This window comes from Balaenoptera borealis (assembly GCF_965194805.1).
Source record: "Balaenoptera borealis genome assembly, chromosome: 15".
Taxonomy (NCBI): Eukaryota; Metazoa; Chordata; class Mammalia; order Artiodactyla; family Balaenopteridae; genus Balaenoptera; species Balaenoptera borealis.
This window is the reverse complement of record NC_138871.1, coordinates 27340031-27364140: the sequence shown is the minus strand read 5'-3', so window position 1 is coordinate 27364140 and position 24110 is coordinate 27340031. Positions and strand designations below refer to the sequence as shown.

At 45.5% G+C, this 24110-nt stretch overlaps 1 protein-coding gene and 1 long non-coding RNA gene across 14 annotated transcripts in view; one reads left to right on the top strand and one right to left on the bottom strand.

Annotated features, from left to right (window-relative positions):
• Positions 1-7129, top strand: part of DGUOK (deoxyguanosine kinase) — a 36124-nt gene extending 28995 nt beyond the window's left edge. For 6 of the 13 annotated variants that reach the window (XM_082356625.1, XM_082356622.1, XM_082356621.1 and 3 more), the window contains 3 exons: positions 5637-5752; positions 6352-6451; positions 6897-7129. In XM_082356625.1, the coding sequence (XP_082212751.1) occupies positions 5637-5752; positions 6352-6451; positions 6897-6923 (243 nt within the window). In that variant the 3' untranslated portion in view covers positions 6924-7129. The other 7 variants (XM_082356626.1, XM_082356627.1, XM_082356629.1 and 4 more) reach the window with 5 other exon arrangements.
• A 1885-nt stretch (positions 7130-9014) lies between these two features.
• On the bottom strand, positions 9015-23451 carry LOC309611813. Its single transcript, XR_014234758.1, has 2 exons — positions 19131-23451; positions 9015-18551 (listed from the first exon to the last, which is right to left on the bottom strand). It is a non-coding gene; the product is annotated as an uncharacterized lncRNA (long non-coding RNA).
• Between the last annotated feature and the right edge of the window lie 659 nt (positions 23452-24110).

Below are 24110 nucleotides of genomic sequence, written 5' to 3'. Positions count from 1 at the left end.
GGGCTTTATATTTATCACCAGGGTCTGCAGCTTCGACCCTCTGATCAGCTAACCTGTAACCAGTTGCCTCAGCTTTTCCTTCCCTCTAACTGGGTCATCAGAGTCTGTGATGGTCTTGATGGTTTCCTGAATAGCATGTCAGGAGGAGGAAAAGGGTTTCCTCACCTCATCCTGATACCATCCTAATTTATAGTCTCCTTTTGAACCTTAAGGATGCCACTGGGAAGGCAAGATGGACTGTGGAAGTTGCATCCCATGACCCTCTGACTTGGACCGTGGAGCCAGCCCAGCCCACAGTAGGGTGATGTTATGGCAGGAGCACTGGAGTCTCTGGAGACAGCAGTGGTCCTTGGCTCTGCCAACAGGCAGTGACCGTGGGCAGGCCCTGGAAACCTTTCCCCAGAGGGGTCCTTGTCTGTCAAATCCAGTGTCTCACACTAGTGATCTCTAAGGGCTCTTCTGGAGTGGGAGTCAAGGCAGGGGGTATTTTTTGAGGGATGTGTTGTTCTCACCTTTTTAGACAAATATCTGACATACAGTCAAATGCCAGATATACCACATTATCTTAGGAGGGAAAGTTCCCTTCAAGCTAGAGGCCGTGCTTTTAGAGACAGGACTGAGTCTCGTGGAAGGGGGAAGCCTGAGAGCAGACTGACTGATCAGAAAATGGGTGGGAGAGCCCCAGTTGCACAGGCTCACAGGAGCCAGAGACGAGAGGACCGGATGGAAGGGCCTGACCAGTTTGAATGCCTTGGGTGTGACAGGCACCAGGTGTTGGGGCTCTTTGTGTCAGGAGCTTCTGAAGATTGTGAGGCAGAAGCTAGGTCATAGGAGGAAATAAAGAGATTCCACGGAAGTAAATAGGATCTCAGGTTTAAAGTGAAACTCAGCTAGAGATGCAGTGAAGCCAGAGGGCTGAGAACCTTCTGTGAAAAGAATGAAGCTGAAAGTAGCTGCCTTGTGTATTTATGGCTTCTTCCACAGTAGTCTTCATTGCCTGGGAGCAGGAATAGACGAAGCCAATTATGAGGGTGACTGTACTGTAGGGGCGGGGATTGGTGTCAGTGATTAGGGGAAAAGGAGACCCCTGCCAAAAGGATGGTTTGAAGTAGCTGAGTGTAGGGTTCAGGATGAGAGGAAAATCCTGGCCCCCAGGAGGGCTCATGGTTGAGTAAGAGCATTGTGGACTTGAACTGAGTGAAGATTGTGGTTGGATTTTGAAGAGGTGACAGGTTTCCAGTAGGAGTTCATGGGATGGATAGTTGAAAGCAGAAGTAGGTTGAGGGGCTAAGCATTAAGAGAAGAATTGAAAGTACTGATCTAGCCTTTTCCTGGTTCCTAACCTAACCTAACCTAACCTGCTGGGACACTGGGACCCAGCAAGGGAAGGAAGAAAGTCTTCCTCACTTCTTTGTGTACTTGGAATGACTTTGTGAGAAGAGACAATGATGATGACAGTGGTGGTGGTGACTGTTATTTTTATGGTGTGGCTGATACATCTTTTTGGAGAGACGAATTGAGTATTTCAGCTGGGGTAGAATAAGGGTTGAAGGATTACTGCAACTTGATGGTAGAAAAAAATAGCTTATTCATTTTGATATTGAATGGGGATTTTGGTGCTATTTTGATGGTATTAGAGCCAGGAACCAGGAATGTCGATATCCTTCCCCTGAAGTCACCACTGACCTCTTCTGTGAGACCCAAAGAGAACTATATCTAAGAAGAGAGCAGAACAGAAGTGAAAACATCTCTGTGTAGAAAGCTGTGCCAGTGCTCAGTCCCCTGGCTACGTTTAGAGCTCGAGGGATGGGCTCAAGTAGGGCCTTTTGCTCCTTCCCACCTACTGTCCCCTAAATTGTAAAAAGCAAGCGAGCCAACAGTAAAAAATCAGAAGAGAAATGGCTGGGCCTCAGTGCCCCATAGAATCAGGAAGAGAGAGTGCAGCTGGCCAGTGTGCCTCCAAGAGCCAGGCCGTGTTTGCAACCTGGACACAGCGTGCTGCAAAGGCCTGGGAACAAGTGGCACCTGGATGCTGGGCTTGAGAAGCACAGTGGCCAGACCCATTAGCAGCCACTGTCCAGTTGCTGTCTCTGACTTCAAGCAGTCCGGACAGCAGCTCTTCCGGGGGTGGGGATGCGGCGGGCAGGGGAGTGAACGGGCAGCCGTCATTTCCAGCTGCACTGTCTTTCCTGTTCACATTCAGTATGTCCTCCCCATGAGGGCTGAGGTAAAGAGGGACCAGACTAAAGCACTGTTTGCACAGGTTTTTTTCTTTAAAGAACTTGTTGTAACCATATCAGTAAAGCAACAATTATGGCAAATGCTCAAAACAGAAGTTTACCTAGGCTTCTGGAGGGAAGAAAAGTTTGCTCTATTAAGCAAATTAACAGTGCAAAGGGAAATGTTAGCCCAGTTTAGCAGGAGAGACTTTAGCATCAATGTTTGCCTGCCAGCAATGAATGAATAAGTATAGCTTTTATAAAAAGAATTGCTCTGCCCTGTGTATAATTGAAACCATAAAGCCACATTCTAAAAAATACGCATTTTCATTAATTCTGATAATATTTTTCTCTCAGGAAAATTAGGTAGCTTTGCTATATTTAGAAATCCTGAAGCTACCTTGCTGGCAGGAATGTGAATCGGTCAGCCTCTAAGGAGGCAGTTTGGCAGCGTATACTAGCAGTGCACATACTTTTGACCTACTAATCATGCTCCTTGGAATTTACTCCATAAATATGCTCCCACATAGGCAAAATGGTTCATGTGCAAGGCAACATTGTTTACAATAGCAAGTTATTGTAAACAGCCCAGTAGTCATCAGTAGGGACCGGTTGAATAGATTATGCTCCATCCATGCACTGATAAACTCTGAAGTCATGAAAAAGAACTAGAAAGTACTATACTGACATGTAACAATCTTCAAGACGTATTGTTAAGTAAAGAAAAATAAGAACTAAGTGTGTGGTAGGAGACCTTTTATATGTATGGGTTTGTTTGGTTTTTTAAAATTTTATTTATTTATTAATTTATTTATTTATGGCTGTGTTGGGTCTTCATTTCTGTGCGAGGGCTTTTTCTAGTTGCGGCAAGTGGGGGCCACTCCTCATCGCGGTGTGCGGGCCTCTCACTATCGCGGCCTCTCTTGTTGCGGAGCACAGGCTCCAGACACGCAGGCTCAGTAGTTGTGGCTCACGGGCCCAGTTGCTCCGCGGCATGTGGGATCCTCCCAGACCAGGGCTCGAACCCGTGTCCTCTGCATTGGCAGGCAGATTCTCAACCACTGCGCCACCAGGGAAGCCCTGGGGTTTTTTTTTAAAGGTGGGGTTAAGAATGTGAAATGCGTGAATCTTTCTGAAAGTATACAACAAGTCACTAACGTCTGTCATCAGTGGGGCGGAGAACTGGGTAGCAGGAAGTCAGTGGTGTAAAGCTGTGTGATGGGCAGGCAGGGGAACAAGGGGAGATGCCTCGAAGCAGTCAGCGCTGAGTTTGAGGATGTCAGTAGGGGCAGGATGACAGAAGGGGAGGTTCAGAGTGAAGGAAAGCAGAAACGGAAAAGATTAAAGCAGGAGCAAAAGGTCGATAGAGATAGACTAGGTCAGGAAGGAAAACGTTCAGTGAGTATGTGCAACAAATACTTATTGACCACCTGCTCTACCAGGCCCTGCGCTCAGCCCTGAACCAGACGGACTCTGGCCTGCCTCCTGGGTCTTCCCCAGTCACTGTGCCCTTAGAGCACCCTGTGCAGACCTCCCTCTGTCACCTGATACAGCTGAAATACCACTGGGGGTCTGTGTTTGTCCAGGGCCTAGCGTAGCGCCTGGCTCGCAGAGTGGTGCTGAGTAAGCTGGTACCAGAGATAAAGGCAGAGCCCTGCCTCTTCCGGGAAGCGCCTCTGACTGCCTGAGCCCAACTGCTGCCTCCCTTATCTGACCGCCGCACTTAAGATCCAAACCTCCCAGTTCAGCACTTGATTTGCTATTTTTCGTATGTCGTGTTACTTGTTATCTAACTAGATTATAGAATCCCTAGGACAAGGACTTCATCTAAGTTTAGAGCAGTTCTTAATTCAGGGGAAAGAGATGAAAAGGGATAAGGGCTAAAAGTATTAACATGTTAGATCTGTGTTAATCAGTTTGAAAAGTTGGACATAAGATCATAAATGAAATGTGTGTTTATATGATTTTCTTTCCTTAGAGGAAAGATGGCACAAGAGGGAAACAGCAAAGACTCTGCACCTTTAGGGATATTGTACCCTACGTTTGGGGATAAAGTTTACATTTGGGAATAAAGTTTAAATGTTTGAAAGAAGTCCTAAATCAGTGAGTTAATCTACTTGTTCTTCCCAGGACAGATGACATTGAATAATAAAGCGTTTGCCAGGCAGAGAGAGGAAGGAAGGCAATTCAGGCAAAGCAGACATTCAGAGCAAAAGTTTTGAGATGTGAAAGAGCTTGATCTGTACCGCAGGCAGGAGGTCAAATCTGGCTGAAGCCGTGGGTCCAGGGGAGGAAGGAGCTAAGGAAGTTGAAAGTGGAGAGTTAGGAGGGGTGGCCAGACTCCGGGAATGGCCTTGTATGACCAGTAAAGGAGAAGCTGACATTCCCTGAGCCATTGTGCTTCAAACTTTCTGACCAGAGTGAAATTATGCACACTCTGGAAGGAGTGGAGGATGGAGAGTTAGTCTCAAGCCTCACGTTTTTTACTTCTTTACCTTTGACCTATGCAGAATTTGCATCGTGCCCCAGAGAGAGTGTTTGATATGATATGAAAGAGATGTTTCAAATTACTTACCCTTTGGTAAATATGATGTTACTCATACTTCCTTGAATCCGGGGCTGAAGGCGATAAGGACCCTGTGAGGTATTTTAAGCAAGGAGAGTAATACCGTTACAGTCAACCCTCCATATCTGCAGACACGGACCCCACTGATGTGGAGAGCCCACTGTCATTTCATACACATAAGGGACTTGAGCAGCCTTGGATATCTGTATCCTAAGGGAGTCCTGGAACCAACCCCCCCTTACCACAGATACTGAGGGACAACTGTATATTGCAATACTCTGGAAGGGTGGACTGAGCAGGAAAACTAGGAGGAAGGACAGCATTTGCCAGGAACTTGACGGGCTCCCTCTGTAAATCTTCACAGCGACCCGTGGGATTGATGAAGGGGGAGGAAATGGAAGCCCACAAAGCTTGCCCTGCTGCTGCCTGGTGAAGATGGGAGTTTAACCCTGGACTTTCTGACTTTAGGGCCTGTGCTCTTTCCACATGCTTCACCGCTTCCAGGAGGCAGGGAGCCAGAAGGCTCTTGCTCGTAGCCCAGGTGAGAGATGATGAGGGCCTGACCAGGGCAGAGGCGAGAGAGGCAAGGTGAGAGCCAGCTGGAGAGAGATTAAAGAGAGTTCGGTGACTTCCTGGGTGTGGCTGGGAGGAGGAAAAAAAGGTTATTCCAGGTTCCCAGGGTAGACGATGTTTGTTATTGACCTGTGATTGAATAAAAAACAAGGCAGCAGAAGCAAAGGCGTAGTGCTCGTGCCCAGGATAGACATGGCAAGTGGGTCTGAGAGCACCCCAGCTTTTGTAACAGCCGAAATAACCAAAGAGCTCAGCAGATCCTTGGGATTGTCTTTCAGGTTTGTTTGAAGAGACTACACCTGAGGGCCAGGGAAGAGGAGAAAGGAATTGAGTTGGCGTATCTTGAGCAGCTTCATGCTCAGCATGAAGCCTGGCTTGTCCGCAAAACAACCCCGTAAGTGGAGAAGAGAGCAGCAGTGGACAGAGGCCTGCCTTCCTGCAGCCGGTCATTAAAATTCAGGAAGTTCAACATGCAGCCCCTTAAGCAGGTTCAGAATGTTCTGGAAGTGGTTGGAATTGTCAAGCATTATCCAAATCAGAAATTTAATATTGGATATAATCTATATATTCTAAGAAACTTTTTATTAGATTCTATTTCTCCAGCTTTTTTGTTTTTTGACATCCCCTGACTGACCATGGTGATTGATGATGATGACATAGTTGGCTCAGGGTAAAGGGCTGAAAAATTTTAGAGAAATTGTCAATGTACTAAGTTGACGTTCCTAGTTTCAGCCTTTCCTCCCTTCAGGCTTGGTGTGGTGTCCATTTAAAATGTTTGAGGCTCTGACCTTCAGTATCAGTCTCAAGACTAAAGAGGAATTTCAGCCTTATCTTCCCAGCCAACTTTATTGAATTCTCTTTTTAAACTACTGTTTACATGAAATTTCCTTAAGAAGGTATGTGACCTTAGATCTGTTCTGAATTATTAAGACTGGTGAGTATGTGAAACCTGCCATCTTTTTCCTGTTCCCTAAATGTTCATGCTTCTTATAGGCTCCACTCTGAGGCCCTGCTGAACATTCCAGTGCTGGTGTTGGATGTCAATGACGATTTTTCTGAAGAAGTAACCAAACAAGAAGAGCTCATGAAGAGGGTGGGGAAGACCTTAACTCCTGCTTTCTAGTAGTTTTCCTTTTTTGCACTTTTATTGCTTCAGACTTCAGTATGGGCCCTGTGCATTGTGCCTCAAATTGCATTTCACACTCCAAAGCCTGTGGGGCCTTGTAGAAGTTACTAATATAATCCCTGTTCTCTAATATTGTGGGCCAATAACTGTTAAATACTTGACTTGTAATATGTGCTTTCCAGCTGACTCCCTCCTCTAAGGTATTCTAGAACTAGGGAAATGAGACTTCTGGATTCTATCCAGCTCTGCCACTTGATACTGTAGGACCCTGGGCAGGTCACATTTCCTTTCCATACCTATTTTCTCTTCCTCACAAAAACTCATGGGCTTGGCTGCATATGCATTATGGATGGACTATTGTGTAGTCTCCTGAAAATGTGAAATTAACTTTCGGTTTTTCTCTTTCCCACAGGTAAACACCTTTGTAAAGAATCTATAACCAGTACCAGGATGTTCTAGCTGGCTCTCTGACTTTTTGAAGCCAGAAGAATACCAAGTCACCCACCTTCCCATCCCCACTCCCATCTCCTTTTACACCTAGAGTGCTCTGACACTCAGGGGTTAGGTTTCTATTATCCTTGGACCCTGCCTTTGTCTTCTTTTATATCTCAAGGACTTCTTAAATAAAGTCTACATTTTTGTGGATTTTGCTATCCAGTTGTTCATTTATTTCAGCGTGTATCTACTGGTGCCTGCTCTGAGCTCCCCTCTAGACTGGCCATTTTCACATGAGAAAAGTCTTTGCTTTGCTTCTTCTTGAATCCTTCACCAACCAGACTTCCCTGTGTGTTCACTGGCTCCTTCTGACATTCCAGGGCGGGAACTGCTTCTAGGACCCCTAACCAAGCTCTGCCTTAGGCATGAAGAAGGGAAGTAAAGTGACTCAGGAGTGGGTGGATGCTCAAGTGTGAGTCCCCAGAGCCAGGAAATGGAGCCCGAACTCCAGGAAGCTCCTCTGTCTCTTCCCATCCAGCACTCTTGGTTTGGGGGATGGGGTGGGGATTTAGACCTTTGTCTTAGAGCTGAAGAACCTGGATGAAAGAAAGGGATGGAAGGAGGGAGAGAATAAATCATGAGCCTAAAAGTTCAGCATCTGATATTTAGGGTTCGGTCATCCTGGCACTCTGGCCTGCTCCAAACACCTGACCTAGTGAGTTTCAGGTGACCTTAATGGAGTGAATCTGTCTACGCTGGAAAGAAAGAAAATAATTTTTTGTGGTGCACTTCAAGCTTCAAGGACAGTTTATTGTTAAGAGAGAAAAATACATGGCTCTATAGAATTGAAGTGCTTCATTGAAAGAAGACTGCAGATCCATGATTCACCGGGATCGGAATTCCTGCACTGAGCCCTTGACAGTTGCACAGGCACGCAGGAAAATGAATGAGCTCGGAACCCAGAGTGTCCCAGGAGACAGAAACCTGTGTCTCCCTTGATGCTTGGGAAAACGAGTGTGAGACTGGTTTCTAACAAATGCGGGATGTTTTGAAATAGCACGGCATTTCTTTACCCTACTTAAAAATAAATTTTTTTTTTTTTAATTTATTTTTGGCTGCCTTGGGTCTTCATTGCTGTGCGCAGGGGCTACTCTTTGTTGTGGTGCGTGGGCTTATTGTGGTGGCTTCTCTTGTTGCGGAGCACAGGCTGTAGGTGCGTGGGCTTCAGTAGTTGTGGCTCGCGGGCTCTCTAGAGCACGGACTCAGTAGTTGTGGCGCACGGGCTCTAGAGAGCAGGCTCAGTAGTTGTGGTGCTCCGTGGCATGTGGGCTCTTCCCGGACCAGGGCTCGAACCCATGTCTCCTGCATTGGCAGGCGGATTCTTAACCACTGCGCAACCAGGGAAGCCCCTATCCTGCTTAAAAAATTTTTAACAGCTTTACTGAGATGTAATTCACATACCATACAATTCACCCATTTAAAGTGTACAATTCAGTAGTTTTTAGTATAGTCATAGGGTCGTGCAACCATCACCACAATCAATTCTAGAACGTTTTCATCACCCTAAGAAGAAATGCCACATCAGTCACCATCACTCCCCCACCATCCCCACCCACCTGTGCCCCACCCTGGGCAATCACCAGTCTACTTTCTATCTCTACTGATTGGCCTATTCTGGACATTTCATATAAGTAGAATCACATACTATGTGGCCTTTTGTGACTGGCTTCTTTTCATTTTAAGGTTTTCAAGCTTCATCCAAGTTGTAACAAGTATCAGTACTTCATTCCTTTTTATGACTAAATATTTCGTTTTGTGAATATACCACATTTTGTTTATTCATCCACTGATGCACATGTGGATTCCATTTTTTGGCTATTAAGAATAACACTGCTATGAAAATTCATATACAGGTTTTTGTGTGGATGTGTGTTTTCATTGCTCTTGGGTATATACCGGGGAACAGAATTATTGGGTCAAATGATAACTCCACGTTTAACTGTTTGAGGAACTGCTAAACTTCCAGAATTCCATGTTACATTCCCTCCAGCAATGTATGAGTGTTACACTTTCTCCACATCCTTGCCATCTATCATTTTGATTATAACCATCCTAATAGGAGTGAAGTCGTATCTCATTGTGGCTTTCATTTACATTCCCTTAATGGCTAATGATGTTGAGCAAAACTTTTCATGTGCTTATTGGTCATTTGTATATCTTCTTTGAAAAAAATGTCTATTCAAATCCTTTGTCCATTTTTTCAATTTTGTTATTTGGCTTTTTATTGTTGAGTTGTAAGGGTATATATTCTGGATACAAGTCATTATTACGTATATGAGTTACACATATTTTCTCCCATTCTGTGGGATGTATTTTCATTTTGATAGTGTCCTTTGAAGCACAAAGTTTTTTATCTTGATGAAGTCAAATTTATTCTTGTCACTTATTTTGGCACCATGTCTAAGAAAGTTTCGAATAACCCAGGGTCACAAACATCTCCTATGTTTTCTTCTAAGAGTTGTATAGTTTTAGCTCTTACATTAGGTCTGTGATCCATTTTGAGTTAATTTTTGTGTAGAGTGTAAGGAAGGGATTCAATGTCATTCTTTTGCATGTGTATATCCAGTTATTCCAACACCATTTGTAGAAAAGATGAACCTTTTCTCCCATTGAATTGTCTTGGCACCATTGAAAATCTGTCCCACTTGTTCTTGTGTTTATTTGCTGCTTCAGGCTTTGGACAAGACCAAGGATGAACACAGGGTATTAGGTGTGTTTTGGAAACTCAGTGGTTTTGGTCCTTTAGTTTAGAGGGGCCTGAATGTTTCATTCCCATTTAAGTTTCCAGGAACCACTAATGTAGAAATCACCTGTAAACCCAGAGTAAGAGCACTAGGCCCCCACCTTTCATTCATTTATTCAATCATCAACAAATATTTGACTCTCTGCCATATGCTAGGGACCAAGGAGATAACAGTGAACACAACAGAAGGCAGACATTGTCCTCACCTCACAGAACTTGTCATCTAATGGAGAGGGTGATAGACACTGAACAAGTATTGCAGGTGTAGTGACTGTTTCAAAAGATGTACAGGTGTACCGTGGGGGCCTATAACAGGAGGAGCCAACATAATCTGGGATAGTCCCCCTACAAAAGTGACATCTATTCTGAATTCTGAAGAATGAGTGGGGTATTTAGGCAGAGAAAAATGTTATGTGCCAAGGCCTTCATGTGAGAATGAGGCATTAGGCCCAGACTGTCAAAACTTGATGAGGTTAATGAGCTTATCATTTAAGAATATCCTCCTCTCCACATTCTTCACTTAGTCTTCTAAAGTCTGAAAATCTACAAATTCAGCGTTTCTTTCCATTTGTAAACATTGCCTTTAGAATGTAAATGTTCTCTCTAAGATAGTCAAAGCCATCAACAGTCTCACCTGGGTGAAATAATTTGCCATTTTCCAAATTGGTAGCTGAGCTGGTCTGGCGAGAGAGAGTACATATTTAACGAGAAGTAGTTTGGGACTTTAAGGATGGGGGTCGGGGTAGGTCTGGGTGAAGTGTTTAAATATGGAGATCAGGTCTGCACTGGCAGGCCAGTCTGGGTGCGCTGTTCTCACTCTTGGATTAGACGGTCCCCCAGAGTCAAATAACTGGGATTAACACATTAAAACAGCTACATTTCTTTCCAGCTTACGATGTGGTAAAACCTGCTGTTCTAGAACCAGAATAATTACCTTAATGGGTTTATAACGTGGATTGAGGTTGTGAAAGTTCTCAAACTCTCAGGCTTTTAACATGAAGGGAGAAGGTGATAGTTTCAGGTGAAAGAGGCTGTTTTATATACAAATGTGAGAATCACTGGGAAAATGAAGCAAGAAAATAACATGTATTTTAAAATTGAAAGACTAACCTTCTTCAGCCCTCACTTTAAAGAGTAGGCAGTTTAAATCTCTGGACCACTTTCTCCTTTTTTTTTTTTTTTTTTTAGTATTTATTTATTTAGCTGTGCCGGGCATTAGTTGCGGCACACGGGATCTTCATTGTGGCATACGGGATCTTTAGTTGTGGAATGCGAACTCTTAGTTGCAGCATGTGAGATCTAGTTCCCAGACCAGGGATTGAACCCGGCCCCCTGCATTGGGAGCATGGAGACTTAGCCACTGGACCATCAGGGAAGTCCCTACTTTCTCCTTCTTGGAACTCTTTCCTTTGTTGGTCTCTTCTGGCTTTTCCACTACTTGGTGTCTCCCTTTCTGTCTCCTCGGCCGACTCACCTTTGTTTCCTCTCCTCTGAAGTGTTGGTGTTGCCCCAGGCACCCTTGGCTCACTTCTGTCTTTACTCACTCCTCTTGTGTGTGGTCTTGTATTTGTTTTCAATTGTTGCCATATTAGGTGACTTACCATAAAGGTGACTTAAAGCAGTACAGACTTACTATCTCACAGTTTTGTAGGTCAGAACTCTATCATGGGTCTCATTGGGTTAAAATCAAATTATCAATATGGCTGTGTTCCTTTCTGGAGGTTCTAGAGGAGAATTTGTTCCCTTACCTTTTTGTCTTCTAGATGCTGCCCCACATTCCTTGGCTTGTGGTCCCTTCCTCTTCAATGTTGTATCTCTGACTCTTCCTTCATCACATCTGTCTCTGACCACAGCCAGGAAAGGTTCTTTGCTTTTAAGGGCCCACTTGATTACATTGGGTTCATGTGGAGAATCCAGAATACTCTCCCATTTCAAGGTCTTTAGCCTTAACTACATCTGCAAAGTCCCTTTTGCTAGTAAGGTAACATTCACAGGTGCCAGGGATTAGGATGTGGACTTTTTTTTGGCGTGGGGGCAATCATTCTGCCTTGCACAGATCTCAGACACTGTCAAGGTGTGCACTATTAACATGGGGTGAGGACTTTTTAAAAACTTGGAGATGTTATGGAAAATGTGGATCATTTGCAATAGCGGAGAGAATAGTACTCCCATATCCCTATTGCTCATGGCATAATCAATCAGCCTAAGATCACTGGGAACAGACCTGTATTTTGACAAAAATCAGATTTATTAACTCATTGAAATGAAGGAGACCACATACCAGAGAAACTATGGGTGTCTCACCAAACAGGCAAAGAGAGAGTTATAGGACTTAGGGTAAGGATAGAATTTTGGTAAAATTCAAATGAAGCAATGTTTTGATAGGCTCAACGCAAAGCAGGAGTCAACATCTGGTTTGAACTGCACAGTAGACGAAGGTTCATTTCCTTAGGAAGTGCAAAGTTAAGATAAACATGGAATGTTGTGCTCAGAAGCCCCTTATCTGAAGCTCTGAACCTGGGTTGCAAATCAAGACTGCTTCCCAGGGCTTCCCTGGTGGTGCAGGGGTTGAGAATCCGCCTGCCAATGCGGGGGACACGGGTTCGAGCCCTGGTCTGGGAAGATCCCACATGCCGCGGAGCAACTGGGCCCGTGAGCCACAGCTACTGAGCCTGCGCGTCTGGAGCCTGTGCTCCGCAACAAGAGAGACCACAATAGTGAGAGGCCCGCGCACCGCGATGAAGAGTGGCCCCCGCTCGCTGTAACTAGAGAAAGCCCTCGCACAGAAACGAAGACCCAACACAGCCAAAAATAAATAAATAAATAAATTTATTAAAAAAAAAAAAAAAAAAAGACTGCTTCCCTGGGAATTCCCTGGCAGTCCAGTGGTTAGGACTCCACGCTTTCACTGCTGAGGGCGTGGGTACGATTCCTGGTTGGGGAACTAAAATCCTGCAAGCCATGTGGTAAGGCCAAGAAAGAAAAGAAAAAAAAAAAAAAAAGACTGCTTCCCTGTGTCAAAGTGACTTAGATCCTCCTGGCAACAGAAGGGTGATTCATTTTTACTGATAAAATTTCAAACAGCAAAGTTTCTGATGGTCTATCATTTTAGAGAACAAGGTTTCCCAGTGAGTCGGAAAGCAGTAGTCACACAAAAAAGGGGGTGGTTATGATACTTTAGCTGCAGTGTGCCCGTGGGAGGAATATTGTTTCATAGTAACTTTGTAGCTAGCCTTACCAATGTCTGTCCTCCCAGCCTGATGAATGGCAGGGCAGCTTTTTCTTCCCCTGAGCATGAGCTAATTTTTACTTTTTCACCCACTTCAGTTATCTACTCAGCCAATTTTGTTTCACCTATAGCCTACCCACCATTCTCAGATGATTTTGAAGCAAATCACAGACAGGAAGATGACTTTTAAAGCTACAGCTCTATTGACCTCTGGATGTCATTACCTGGACATCCCTTATGCTCAGTGTGTACAAGATAGAGTTCTCAACCCCACCCCCACCTCAGCCAACAAAATCTGTTTCTCCTGCTTCTCCATTCACCCAGTTGACTCACTAGAAGCCTTGGAGTCATCTTTGCCCCTCCAGCTCTCATTGTCCCCTCCTTTTTCACCAAAGTCTACTGCTTCATCTCTGAAATCTCTCAAATCTTCTCTGCACCTCACTTTGTTTCTCTAGTTGCAGGTGTAGTGGATATTGTGGTTGACTCGCCAGCATTCATTCACTCTACCTGCTGTGTCATGGCACTCATAGGGCTCCCTTCCCGGTGTGGGTGGCCAAAGCCAGGAGTGGCTGGAACGCCCACTCACCGGCCAAACCCCGGCCAAAGCCCGCCCATCCCTACTACCAGTAATTGTTTCTTTCCTGAGATACCTCAACTAAACCATGAATTAAAGACCTGTGGTTGCTATGCAAAAGAACAGCTTCAGGTCGGGTCTCAGGCCCCACCCCTGCCACCAGATAGCAGCCCCTCAGCCCTTCCAGTGTGGAAGTATCCCAGCTGCCATGTTTTTATAACCTCACCTCCCACCACTCATTCCATAAACCCACAAGACTAATCTGGGTTCCAGAATACAACCTGTGTTTCCCGCATAATGCAATGCTTTTCTCTCCCTCCCTCTCCCCTTTTCCCCACTCTTTTTTAACTGGAAGACCTACTTATTCTGCCAGTCCCAAGTGCGCTCCTTCTCTCTCTGTGAGGCTCTTCCCTCGCCCCTCACACAAGTATCCAGGCTTTGTGCCTTGGACCCTCTGCTTATTAAACTATGTCAAACTATGTATCAGACCTGAATAAAGTTGTCTGGAGGCATCTCTCCCTCCTGGGCTTTGCCATTCTCAACACAGACCATCTTAGTCACTTAGCACAGTGCCTGACATGTATCTATTTATTGATATTTAGTGAGTGACTAACAGAGACTTGCTACATAAATGAATGTTGTAACTGGAGTCATGATCTGCCCTTTCTGAGGTCACTGGGTGTGTGAGCTCCATATCACAATCATCAATGTATGAATTACTTTCCAAATGTTAAGCACTTTGAGGGTATGCAAGAAAATTATAGGTTCAGACCCCACCCTCGTGTTGTCAAGGGGAGCCGATTATTGAATGCCTACTGTGTGCCAGCCCCTCCCGAACACTGTGTAAATGTTAATAAATCCTCTCAATAATCTTATGAAGGAAGTTTAATATTCCAGTTTTTATCAGTGAGGAAACTGCAGCTCAGAGAAGTTCAGTAACTCACACATGGTCTCTCAGTAAGTGATGGAGCCAGGACTTAAAACTTGGTCCATCCTGACTCCCTGTAGAGCCTGTTCTCTTTCCACATCAAACTGACTTGTAAGGGAGACAAGTCTAGACTTTCAGAAAAGAAGGCAAGCACGTATTTCTTTGGCTGCCTGTCTGGGTTTACCAGCCTGCTTTTGTTGCCTGGATAGGAAGACCTTCTAGCTTACCAGCACTGCTGGGTGGAGGCTCCCAGGTGTATCTTTTTTTTTTTTTTTGCCACACCATGCAGCTTGCAGGATCTTAGTTCCCCAACCAGGGATTGAAACCGGGCCCTTGGCAGTGAAAGCGCAGAGTCCTAACCACTGGACCCCCAGAGAATTCCCAAGGAAGGAGTTTTCCTTTTTTTTTTTTTTTGGCTCCCAGGTGTATCCTAATTATACCTTTGGCCCCCTGGGGCCCTGAGCAGGCCCTGCATCTTCAAGGTGGTGAGCCCCTTCAGATGCTGGGCAGTGGGGTGTATTTGGAAGTTCGAAGGTTCTGGAATGCCTTTACAAGTGCCTTCCTATCCCACTTCCTGGACCAACCTGCCCATTGGTATCAAGTGGTTCTCCTAAAACACCTTTGATAATGTTAATATTCTCCTTTAAAAAGGTTGCTGTCTACATGCAGAGTGGTATCCTGGATTGGATCCTGGAATAAAAAAAAGATATTAGTGGAAAAACTAGTGAAATCCAAATCAAGTCTGGAGTTTGGGTAACAGTAATGTACCAATGTCAGCTTCTTAGTTTTAACAAATGTACCATATCATGTAAGATGCTAGCACTAGGGAAAGCTGGGTGAGGGATATATGGAAACTCTCTGTGCCATTTTTGAAACTTTTCTGTAAATCCAAAATTATTCCCAAATAAAAGTTCATTTTTCAAAGATGTCAGTGCCTCTTGCAAGATGACGACCAGGTTCCTTAACTGGGCTTTTGGGGTCCTCCAGCCTCATCTTCCCCTGCCCCTGTGAAAGAACCCTCTGTTCCAGCTCAATGGTCCTCTGAACTCGCTGTCCTCTGAACAAAGCAGTGCTCTCCTGGTCCCCACATTTACCCTAGCCTCACCCCCTGCTGGACTGATGACAGCCAAAGACTCCATCATGGTCCAAAACTGCAATGAGAAGCAAGTTCCTGTGAACCTGATGAAGCCCCAGGGCCCGTCATCTGCAAGGCCCCAGAGGGTCCACCACAGTTGTGGTGAGAATGTGACCCCCCTGCAACTGTTGCTGTCACAGAAGGTTCTCAGGGACCTGACTCTGGTAGGGATAGCTGACTCCTAGAATCTAGGCCACGTGCCCTTGACATGCCAAGTAGCTGCAAGGGAGTCTGGGAAAAACAGTATCTGAGTTCATCTTCATTGTGGGAGGTGGGCTCTACCTCCAACACAGTGGTCCTTCACACAGTGGGAGATGTTCACTACAGATGGATTTTCTAGAGCCAAAGCTTCCACTAGGGACCATCGGGCTCAGGTGACATTTGGGAAACTCCAGCTGGGTCTGGCCTGGAGGTTGCATGGTGCAGACTGTGCTCCTATATTTGATTCACTAGGTCAGAGTCAGGGGGACTTTATCTCCTGAGAGTACCTGGATTAAAACCCTGAAAGTGAGAAGGGCCCAAATTCACATCTTTGCGAGCAGCAATGGGAAAGGCAACACTGGGGAAGCGACCACCTGCTCTGAGGCAAGAAAGCACTGGGCATCTGTGAGAAGATCCAGTGTTCAGTGTTCTATCATTCCTGCAGCCACCGGGAGCGTCTGACTCCTCCTCTCACTCATCCCCAATATCCAGGCAATCATCTGAGGCTAGCAACATCCCTCCTAATATTTCTCATATCTGTTTCATCAGCAAGCACCCTCTTCAAGAAGCCTTTGCTGACCGCCTCCCCCCACCACCAGCTGGGTCAGGTGCCCGTCATTGTGCTCCTGTTGAGTGCCTTTCGCATATATCTTATTGTTGCACTTGCCACATAGCATTAAAATGATCTATTTCTTTGTCTCTTTATTAGACTCAGAATGAGTCTTATTCCTCTTCATCTCTCCAGTGCCTGGCACATACGAGTGAGGAGCTCAATAAATATTAAACAACTGGAAAGAAGTAGGCTGAGCTTAAGAAGGGCCCCTTGGACTAAGCAATGAAATATCCCCTACACCCTTACCCCTTATGCTCCCAGCTACATGCTACATACTTGCCAAGTCCCAGGCCAGCTCCCAGCTAGGCTCTGAGCAGCTTATCCATCTCTGGACTAGATTATGTGATTGTGTGATTCTCAGAGTAAATGGCAGAAATAGAAGATGGGCAGTGAGCCCTTGGATTCTGCTGGCAGCACCCCTGCCCCAGGTGATCCTGGAGCCACTGGGGACCATGAGTGCCCCTTGAGGAGGGAATTGCAGAAGAAAGCAGCAGCCCGGGCCTTGACTTGGTAAAACTGCAGCAGCAGCTGTGGATTGCCCTCCTCAGACTTCTTCTACTCAAGGAAGAAACTCTAAGTGACTGTCGTTGGGGATTTTATCATTATGTACAGCTGTGGCTCTGAGGGTGTTGGAACATCTCTCTTGCCTAATTTGGGGCCCTGCTGCAGGGCAGTTGTGTCAGATGGCTTGCAAATGGGGACCCCAGAGAATGTTACCTGGTACTAGGGACCACCTGAAGTTGACAGATGAGGAATGAGAAAAGCATGTAGGGAGAAACTGTGTCACCTTGGGCAAGTCTTGCTACCTTAGGTTTCTTGCATTGAAAACAAAGATAATTTTCAAGGTCCGTACAGTCTTATGTTCAAAACATTTGCCCTATGAATGAAGAAGTCACATGGAATGGATGGAAGGCTTGGGTTTGGTGTCAGACAAGCCTAGGTTCCAATCCTGGCTGCGCCACACTAGCCAGCAGTGCAACTTGGGCACTCTTAACCTCTCTGAGCTTCTGTTCTTACCTCTGAAAGTGAAATAAACTCTGCACCTACTTTGCAAGGGTGTTCCAAGGATTAGAAATACTAGAGATAAACTTCTGGGCACAGAAGTAGCCGATCAAAAAATGGAGCCAGCATGTCTGTGTGGGTGGAGCGGTGGTGAGAGTGGGAAAGTCCTTCACAGTCTGTCTCTGAGCTGAGCCTTGAAGGACGAGGTGAGGGGTGTGATGGCGGCAGAACGGCAAGGACGTGCAGGCAAGTGGGCAGCACGGGCCAAGGAAGGAAGAGACATGATGCGATGGTTACGAATGGATACAATGTGGTTCCAAATGGAGAGAGACAACATGACCCTAAGTGTGACGCAGGACAAATGGTAACAGGTGCTACTTCCGCCTACGGGAGCTTCATGGGTCACATGGCATTCGAGCTGGGCATTAAATGATAGCAGGATTTCCAGAGCAAAAGTTGTGGTTAGAATGGCTTTGGGGTAAACACCAAGAGCAAAGGCAGGGAGCTAAGAAAGAGTCCTGTGTGCCTAAGGCAGGGGAGGCCATGAGGCTGGAGGAGTGCGGCAGTGGATGAAGAAGGCTCGAAGGTTTTCAGTAGAGCGCTCGGAGCGGCCGAGACACGCCGGGCTGGCGCCGACCCAGCGCTCACAACGACTCGCTGACTCTACCTGCTTCTCCGCGGCGCCTCCACGCGGGTTGCGTCCGCGAGGCCACAGCCAGAAGGCCGGGGTCTGGAAGGAGCCTCTGAGGTCCCCGGGGCGCCCTGGCAAAGGGGGTGGCGCGGGACTTGTGCTCAGAAGGCGAAGGGCTGGGAAGCAGGCGGGCATTCGCTGCAACTTCCTTCCCGCCTGGCTGCTGGCTGCGTGCCCTGAACTTGACCTCAGATGACCTCTGTGTTCCCTTCTTGGAAACGGTTCCATTGCCAGCAGAAGTTGAGCTCTGCCTTTGGCTTTCTTTTTCCTTCAGAGCAGGGATCTCGTCTCAGCTAAGACTGGCTCCTGCTGCCTCCCTAGTCTCCGCTCCTTCAGCAGCACCTTGCTTTCCCTCCACGGCCGCCAGCGGGGTGCCTGCTGTTAGCAATCTGCTCTCCTTGCTTCCTGTCCGCCTTCATTGTTCTTAGGACTGATGGCTTTAAGAGTGTGAGATCACTGTATGGATAAAGAACAAGGGGAGAGGTGTGAAATCCCCCCCTCCCCCCAGCCCCGGCCCCGGCGCCCCAGACACACAGCTAGTTAACAGCTGAGCAGAATCAACCCAGGAGTTCTGACTCGCAGGCGGATTCTCTCAGTCCTGGCTATGAGCTGCTTAACTGTGTACTCCTCAAATTCATTAGTGCCTGGAGCTGTGGACCTTGGCTCATTTGCAAGTCTTAACTTGGATTAATGTCAGTGTCTTGAAATTCTTGTGTGAAAAAGTGAATTATATTTTGGGTATTGTCCTTGTTGACAATACCATGTTTGCATGTTTTGTGGATTGGGTTGGCATGAAAAATAATTCCAGAAATGCCTGGATTTGTCCAGTGTTGCTGATTAGTGTTGTCTTAGGAGACTAAATCCAGTATTAGCCCCAATAAGGGGAAGGAACTGCATCATTTTCTCCATAGTCAAATGCACAGGGTGTACCCACAGCACACTTATCAAAAGAAAGAGACATTTCTGGTCAACATACAAGCTAGAAATTATTACTCCCAAACAGGCTGCTTTGTTCAAAAACTTTCCCAGACTTACCTTTTGAGCCAGTTTCTGGGTCCCAGTAGAGAGCCAGGTTCTGTTCACCACTCAAGGCCCGAGGTGCTGTGCAGGGTGCTGGGAATACACTGGGTAGCAAGACAGACACACATGTGTACCTTACAAGGAACCTCTTCGCTTAAAAAATAAAACGTCTAACCTAGGCTGGAATACCATCTAACTTGTCAGGTTTGGTTCTGAAAGATATTTTTGGCTGCTTTCTAAAATTAAGCTTCTCTTCAAAGGATGGAGAATGAATTCATTGATTGAAAATACTCAGAAAATAATGTAGCTTAGACAAAGGCAATCTCAAAAGAGGAATTACTAAGACACTTTAAGCAATGGCCACATAATCTCCCAAGGAGATGATTTAGATAAGAACATTTATTTAGAAGTAGACACTCTGGGGACTCTCCTGGTGGTCCAGTGGTTAAGACTCCGCACTCTCAATGCAGGGGGCCTGGGTTCGATCCCTGGTCAGGGAACTAGATCCCGCGTGCCACAACTAAGACCCAGCACAGCCAAATAAATAAATAAATTTTTTGTTGTTGTTGTTTTTATTTTTTTAAAAAAAGAAGTGGGGCTTCCCTGGTGGCGCAGTGGTTGAGAATCTGCCTGCCAATGCAGGGGACATGGGTTTGAGCCCTGGTCTGGGAAGATCCCACATGACGCGGAGCAACTGGGCCCGTGAGCCACAATTACTGAGCCTGCGCGTCTGGAGCCTGTGCTCCGCAACAAGAGAGGCCGCGATGGTGAGGGGCCCGCGCACCGCGATGAAGAGTGGCCCCCGCTTGCCACAACTAGAGAAAGCCCTCACACAGAAACGAAGACCCAATAGAGCCAGAAAGAAAGAAAGAAAGAAAGACCAAAAAAACCCAGTGATTTGCTTTGAAAAAAAAAAAAAGAAGAAGTAGACATTCTAGGGTGTTTGTGTAGCATGCAAAGGCACATTTTCATGAGAACAAAGTTTTGGCTTCCAGAGGCCAGCCACCTTTCAAAGCAAGATGACCGAGTGGTCTGAACCAACTCAGATCTATTGGCCGCTGTCCACTGCCCATGAGCCCTCAGGCTAAGACTGCCCCAGGCATCCACATTTGCCAGCACCTGCCTACAGGATCTCCGAATCAAATCAAATTACAAGACTGACACAGCTTAGAAACAAACCTGTTTATTTGCATGGGTTCCCAAGTTGCCAAGGATATTTCATTGATCAAAGACAGTTGCTATCATCTAAGTTTCCAGGTTCTCAAAAACAGCACATTCTATATGCTGTCTATTTCACACAGCACTTTCTCATTCATCCTCCCCTTGAAGCCACACCCCAAATCTTGCATTACATATTCCCATTTTACAGATAGACTAAGGTGCAGTTAAATGACTCACCTAAAGCACACAGCTAGAGATGCCACTTGGGGCTTGAAATCAGGTCCTGCAGTTCCTCCTCTGCCAGACCACAGTGGCCTAGACTCCTGGGGAAACTTGTGATGGCTCGTGCAAACACATCCCAGCCTAGCTGCACATTATACCCCCACCCAAGAGTGACTAGATATTGCCAAGGGCATAACGCCCTGGCCCCTGCTCAGCAGGAATCTCCGAGGGTGGGGCCCAGGCAATGGCTTCTTTAAGTTCTCTAGGGTGGCTCCAGTGTGCAAAGTCAAAACCATTCTGTTAATCATTATTACTTGCTTCCTGCTCTCTCGAGGACCTGCTTTAAGGCATAAATGTTCCACTTGCCTGTTTTCAAAAATAATTTTCTATTTCTCAATTATAGGAATTATATCCATTTATTGTAGAAATTCTAGAAGAAAGGTATAAAGAACAAAAATCATCCAGAGACCCATTATTAATATTTTTATGTATTCATTCCAATCTTTGTGCATATTTACTTACAAATTCTTGATAATACAATATATACTGATTATTTTCTTTTGACTTCATATGGTAAATATTTTCCAATATTACCAAATATTTTTCAAAAGCACTATTTTAATATTAAGACATAAAAGATTTTTAAAGATATGGTCCACAACATTAATAGTGATTAACACTGGACTGCAGATTCTTTTCAGATTTTTCTTTTTGCTCATTTGTATACTCATTTTTCTATAATTAACTTGTGTTTGTTTAATTTTTAAATTAATGAAATTATTATAATGGCTGCATCATGTTCTACTGTGCTTACATCTTATGAATTAATCATTCTTTAACGTTGGACATTTAGGTTGTTTCTAATTTTGTTGTTATAAATAAGCCTTCCATGAAGACCCTTGTACCTTGATTTTTGTGCACCGTTGTCCTAGAAGTGAGATTATTGAGAGGGTATAAACATTTTGAAGGTATTGACAAGCATGTGAAATTGCTTGCCAAAAGGGTATGTGAGTTTATGGTCTCATCAGTGGCATATCTTGGCAAAGAAAACCGTTAACAGTATTTGCAAAACTGAGTACAGTTGATCTTTGAACAACACGGGGGTTAGGGCACTGACACTCAGGGAAGTCCAAAATCCCAGTATAATGTAGTCAGCCCTCTGTATCCTTGGTTCCTCTGTATCCCTAGTTCTTCATCCTCAGATTTGACCAACCGCAGGTGGTGTAATACTGTAGTATTTACTACTGAAAAAAAATCCAGGTTCAGTGGACCCGTGCAGTTCAGACCTGTATTATTCAAGAGTCAACTGTATTTTCATTTTGTGATCTGTCAGCTTGCTATGATTATGAATGAGGTTGGACTTTTTATATCTTTTTTGGTCATTTGTATTTCTTCTTTGTGAGTGTTCACATTCTTTGCCTTTTTGTCCCCTTGTGGGTGACTTTTTTCTTACATATCAACTACATAACACTTTTCCTTTTCATTTGTTTTGTAAATATTTTCCCTTAATTTATAATTTAATTTGGGTTGTTGACATGCAGAAGGATTTAGTGATTTTATGCTTAGAAATACTTTTTGATTGCTTGATCAGGTAAATAGTTACCATTTTTCTTCTACAGGTCTCAATGAATAAATGCCTGCTTAAGTAAGAAAAATTTTTCTGGTTAAGCAGGATTTTAATGGTCTGAACTAAGAAACAGTCCATCTCCTATAGGAACCAGACTTGGAATTATCAAAACTACGATACTTTTATTATATACGTTCCTTGAACTACCCCACCCGATACATGTAAAAAAACATGTTGGTAGTTCCCACCTTTGTAGGGAAAAACGTTTAAAAAGCAAACTAGATGACATAGTCTCTCACAAAAGACTGCCCACCCCCAAACTAACAAAAGCCCATTTCCACTCTGTATTCAAAAGCAGGGTGGGTCTTAGGATGGTACTACTGGGCCTCAGGTAGAAACTTCCTCTCAGGTCAACCCTCTCACCCCTTCCGCCCACCGCCCTGGTCCCATGCCTTGGGTACAGACTCTAATCCTGAGTAGGGTTGCTCTGGCATGTAATATATGGGACATATGGACACTAAACAATTATTTGTTGTTTCTCTGACTTTTGAATTTAACTGGACGCTCTGTATTTTTATTTGCTAAATCTGGCAACCTTAATCCTGAGGTTTTCTTTCAGTGTTGATGTTGGAGCCCACGTCCCAGGAGTGCCCACAGACAACAGTAGATAGACCTGGCACCTCCGGCATACCACATGAAGGAATTTACCTGCCTTCCTCCAAAGAGGGCTCTCGCAGCCAAGAGGCCCCAGAGATATTTTCAAAAAACCCTACTCACTGACTTTTCTACAGAGATCAGCAGGTGCTTGTAAACCTGAGCTCTTCTCCAGGCCTCTCAGTGTGTGTGTGTGTGGGGGGGGTGCTTCCAGACTTCCTGTACTTCATTGTTCTTCTTCCTTCTTTTTCCAGCAGCTGTGAGGCCCCTCCTGGGCCTGTGGACCTGGGCAGGCCCTGTTGAGTGCTCACCGCTGCTTCACTCAGGTGCCCTTAGCCCACTGCACATCCCTGTTTTTTGTTTTGTGTTGTTTTTTTTATAAATTTATTTATTTCTTTTGGCTGCGTTGGGTCTTCGTTGCTGTGCGCGGGCTTTTTCTAGTTGCAGCAAGCGGGGTCTACTCTTCATTGTAGTGCGTGGGCTTCTCATTGCAGTGGCTTCTCTTGTTGCAGAGCATGGGCTCTAGGCGCGCGGGCTTCAGTAGTTGTGGCACACAGGATTAGTTGCTCCGCGGCATGTGGGATCTTCCTGGACCAGGGCTCGAACCCATGTCCCCTGCATTGGCAGGCGGATTCTTAACCACTATGCCACCAGGGAAATCCCTATATCCCTGTTTGAATGGCCAATCTTTTTGTTCACTGTGGCCTCTTTCTGCCTGAACACCCATTTTCTGTCTTACAGGCTTTTTTTTTTTTTTTTTTTAAGTTTATTCATTTATTTATTTATTTTGGCTGTGTTGGGTCTTCATTTCTGTGGGAGGGCTTTCTCTAGTTGCGGTGAGCAGGGTCACTCTTCATTGCGGTGCGCGGGCCTCGCACTATCGCGGCCTCTCTTGTTGCGGAGCACAGGCTCCAGACGCGCAGGCTCAGTAATCGTGGCTCACGGGCCTAGTCGCTCCGCGGCGTGTGGGATCCTCCCAGACCAGGGCTCGAACCCGTGTCCCCTGCATTGGCAGGCGGATTCTCAACCACTGCACCACCAGGGAAGCCTGTCTTACAGGCTTTTGAGTCACTATAAATAATTAGATTGTTTCCCGAAGGCTCGATGTTCAAATTCAAGTTTTACTGTGGTTTGAGATGGCTGAATATCAGGTGGATGTGGGTGATGGCCTAGTCATGCCACCATTAGGACCATCCTAGAGATTGGCGAGAAGACTGAGACATAAGCTGATAATCCCCTCCCTGGTTTAGTAGATAAATAGTACAATGTTGGGAACACAGAATACCTCCCCAGGAACGAGGCTAGAGTGACCTTGAATGACTGGATCCATTAGTGCAGGTATTTCCAAGAACCTCTCTCCCAGGTCCATGGGGGACACCTGTGTCCTTTTT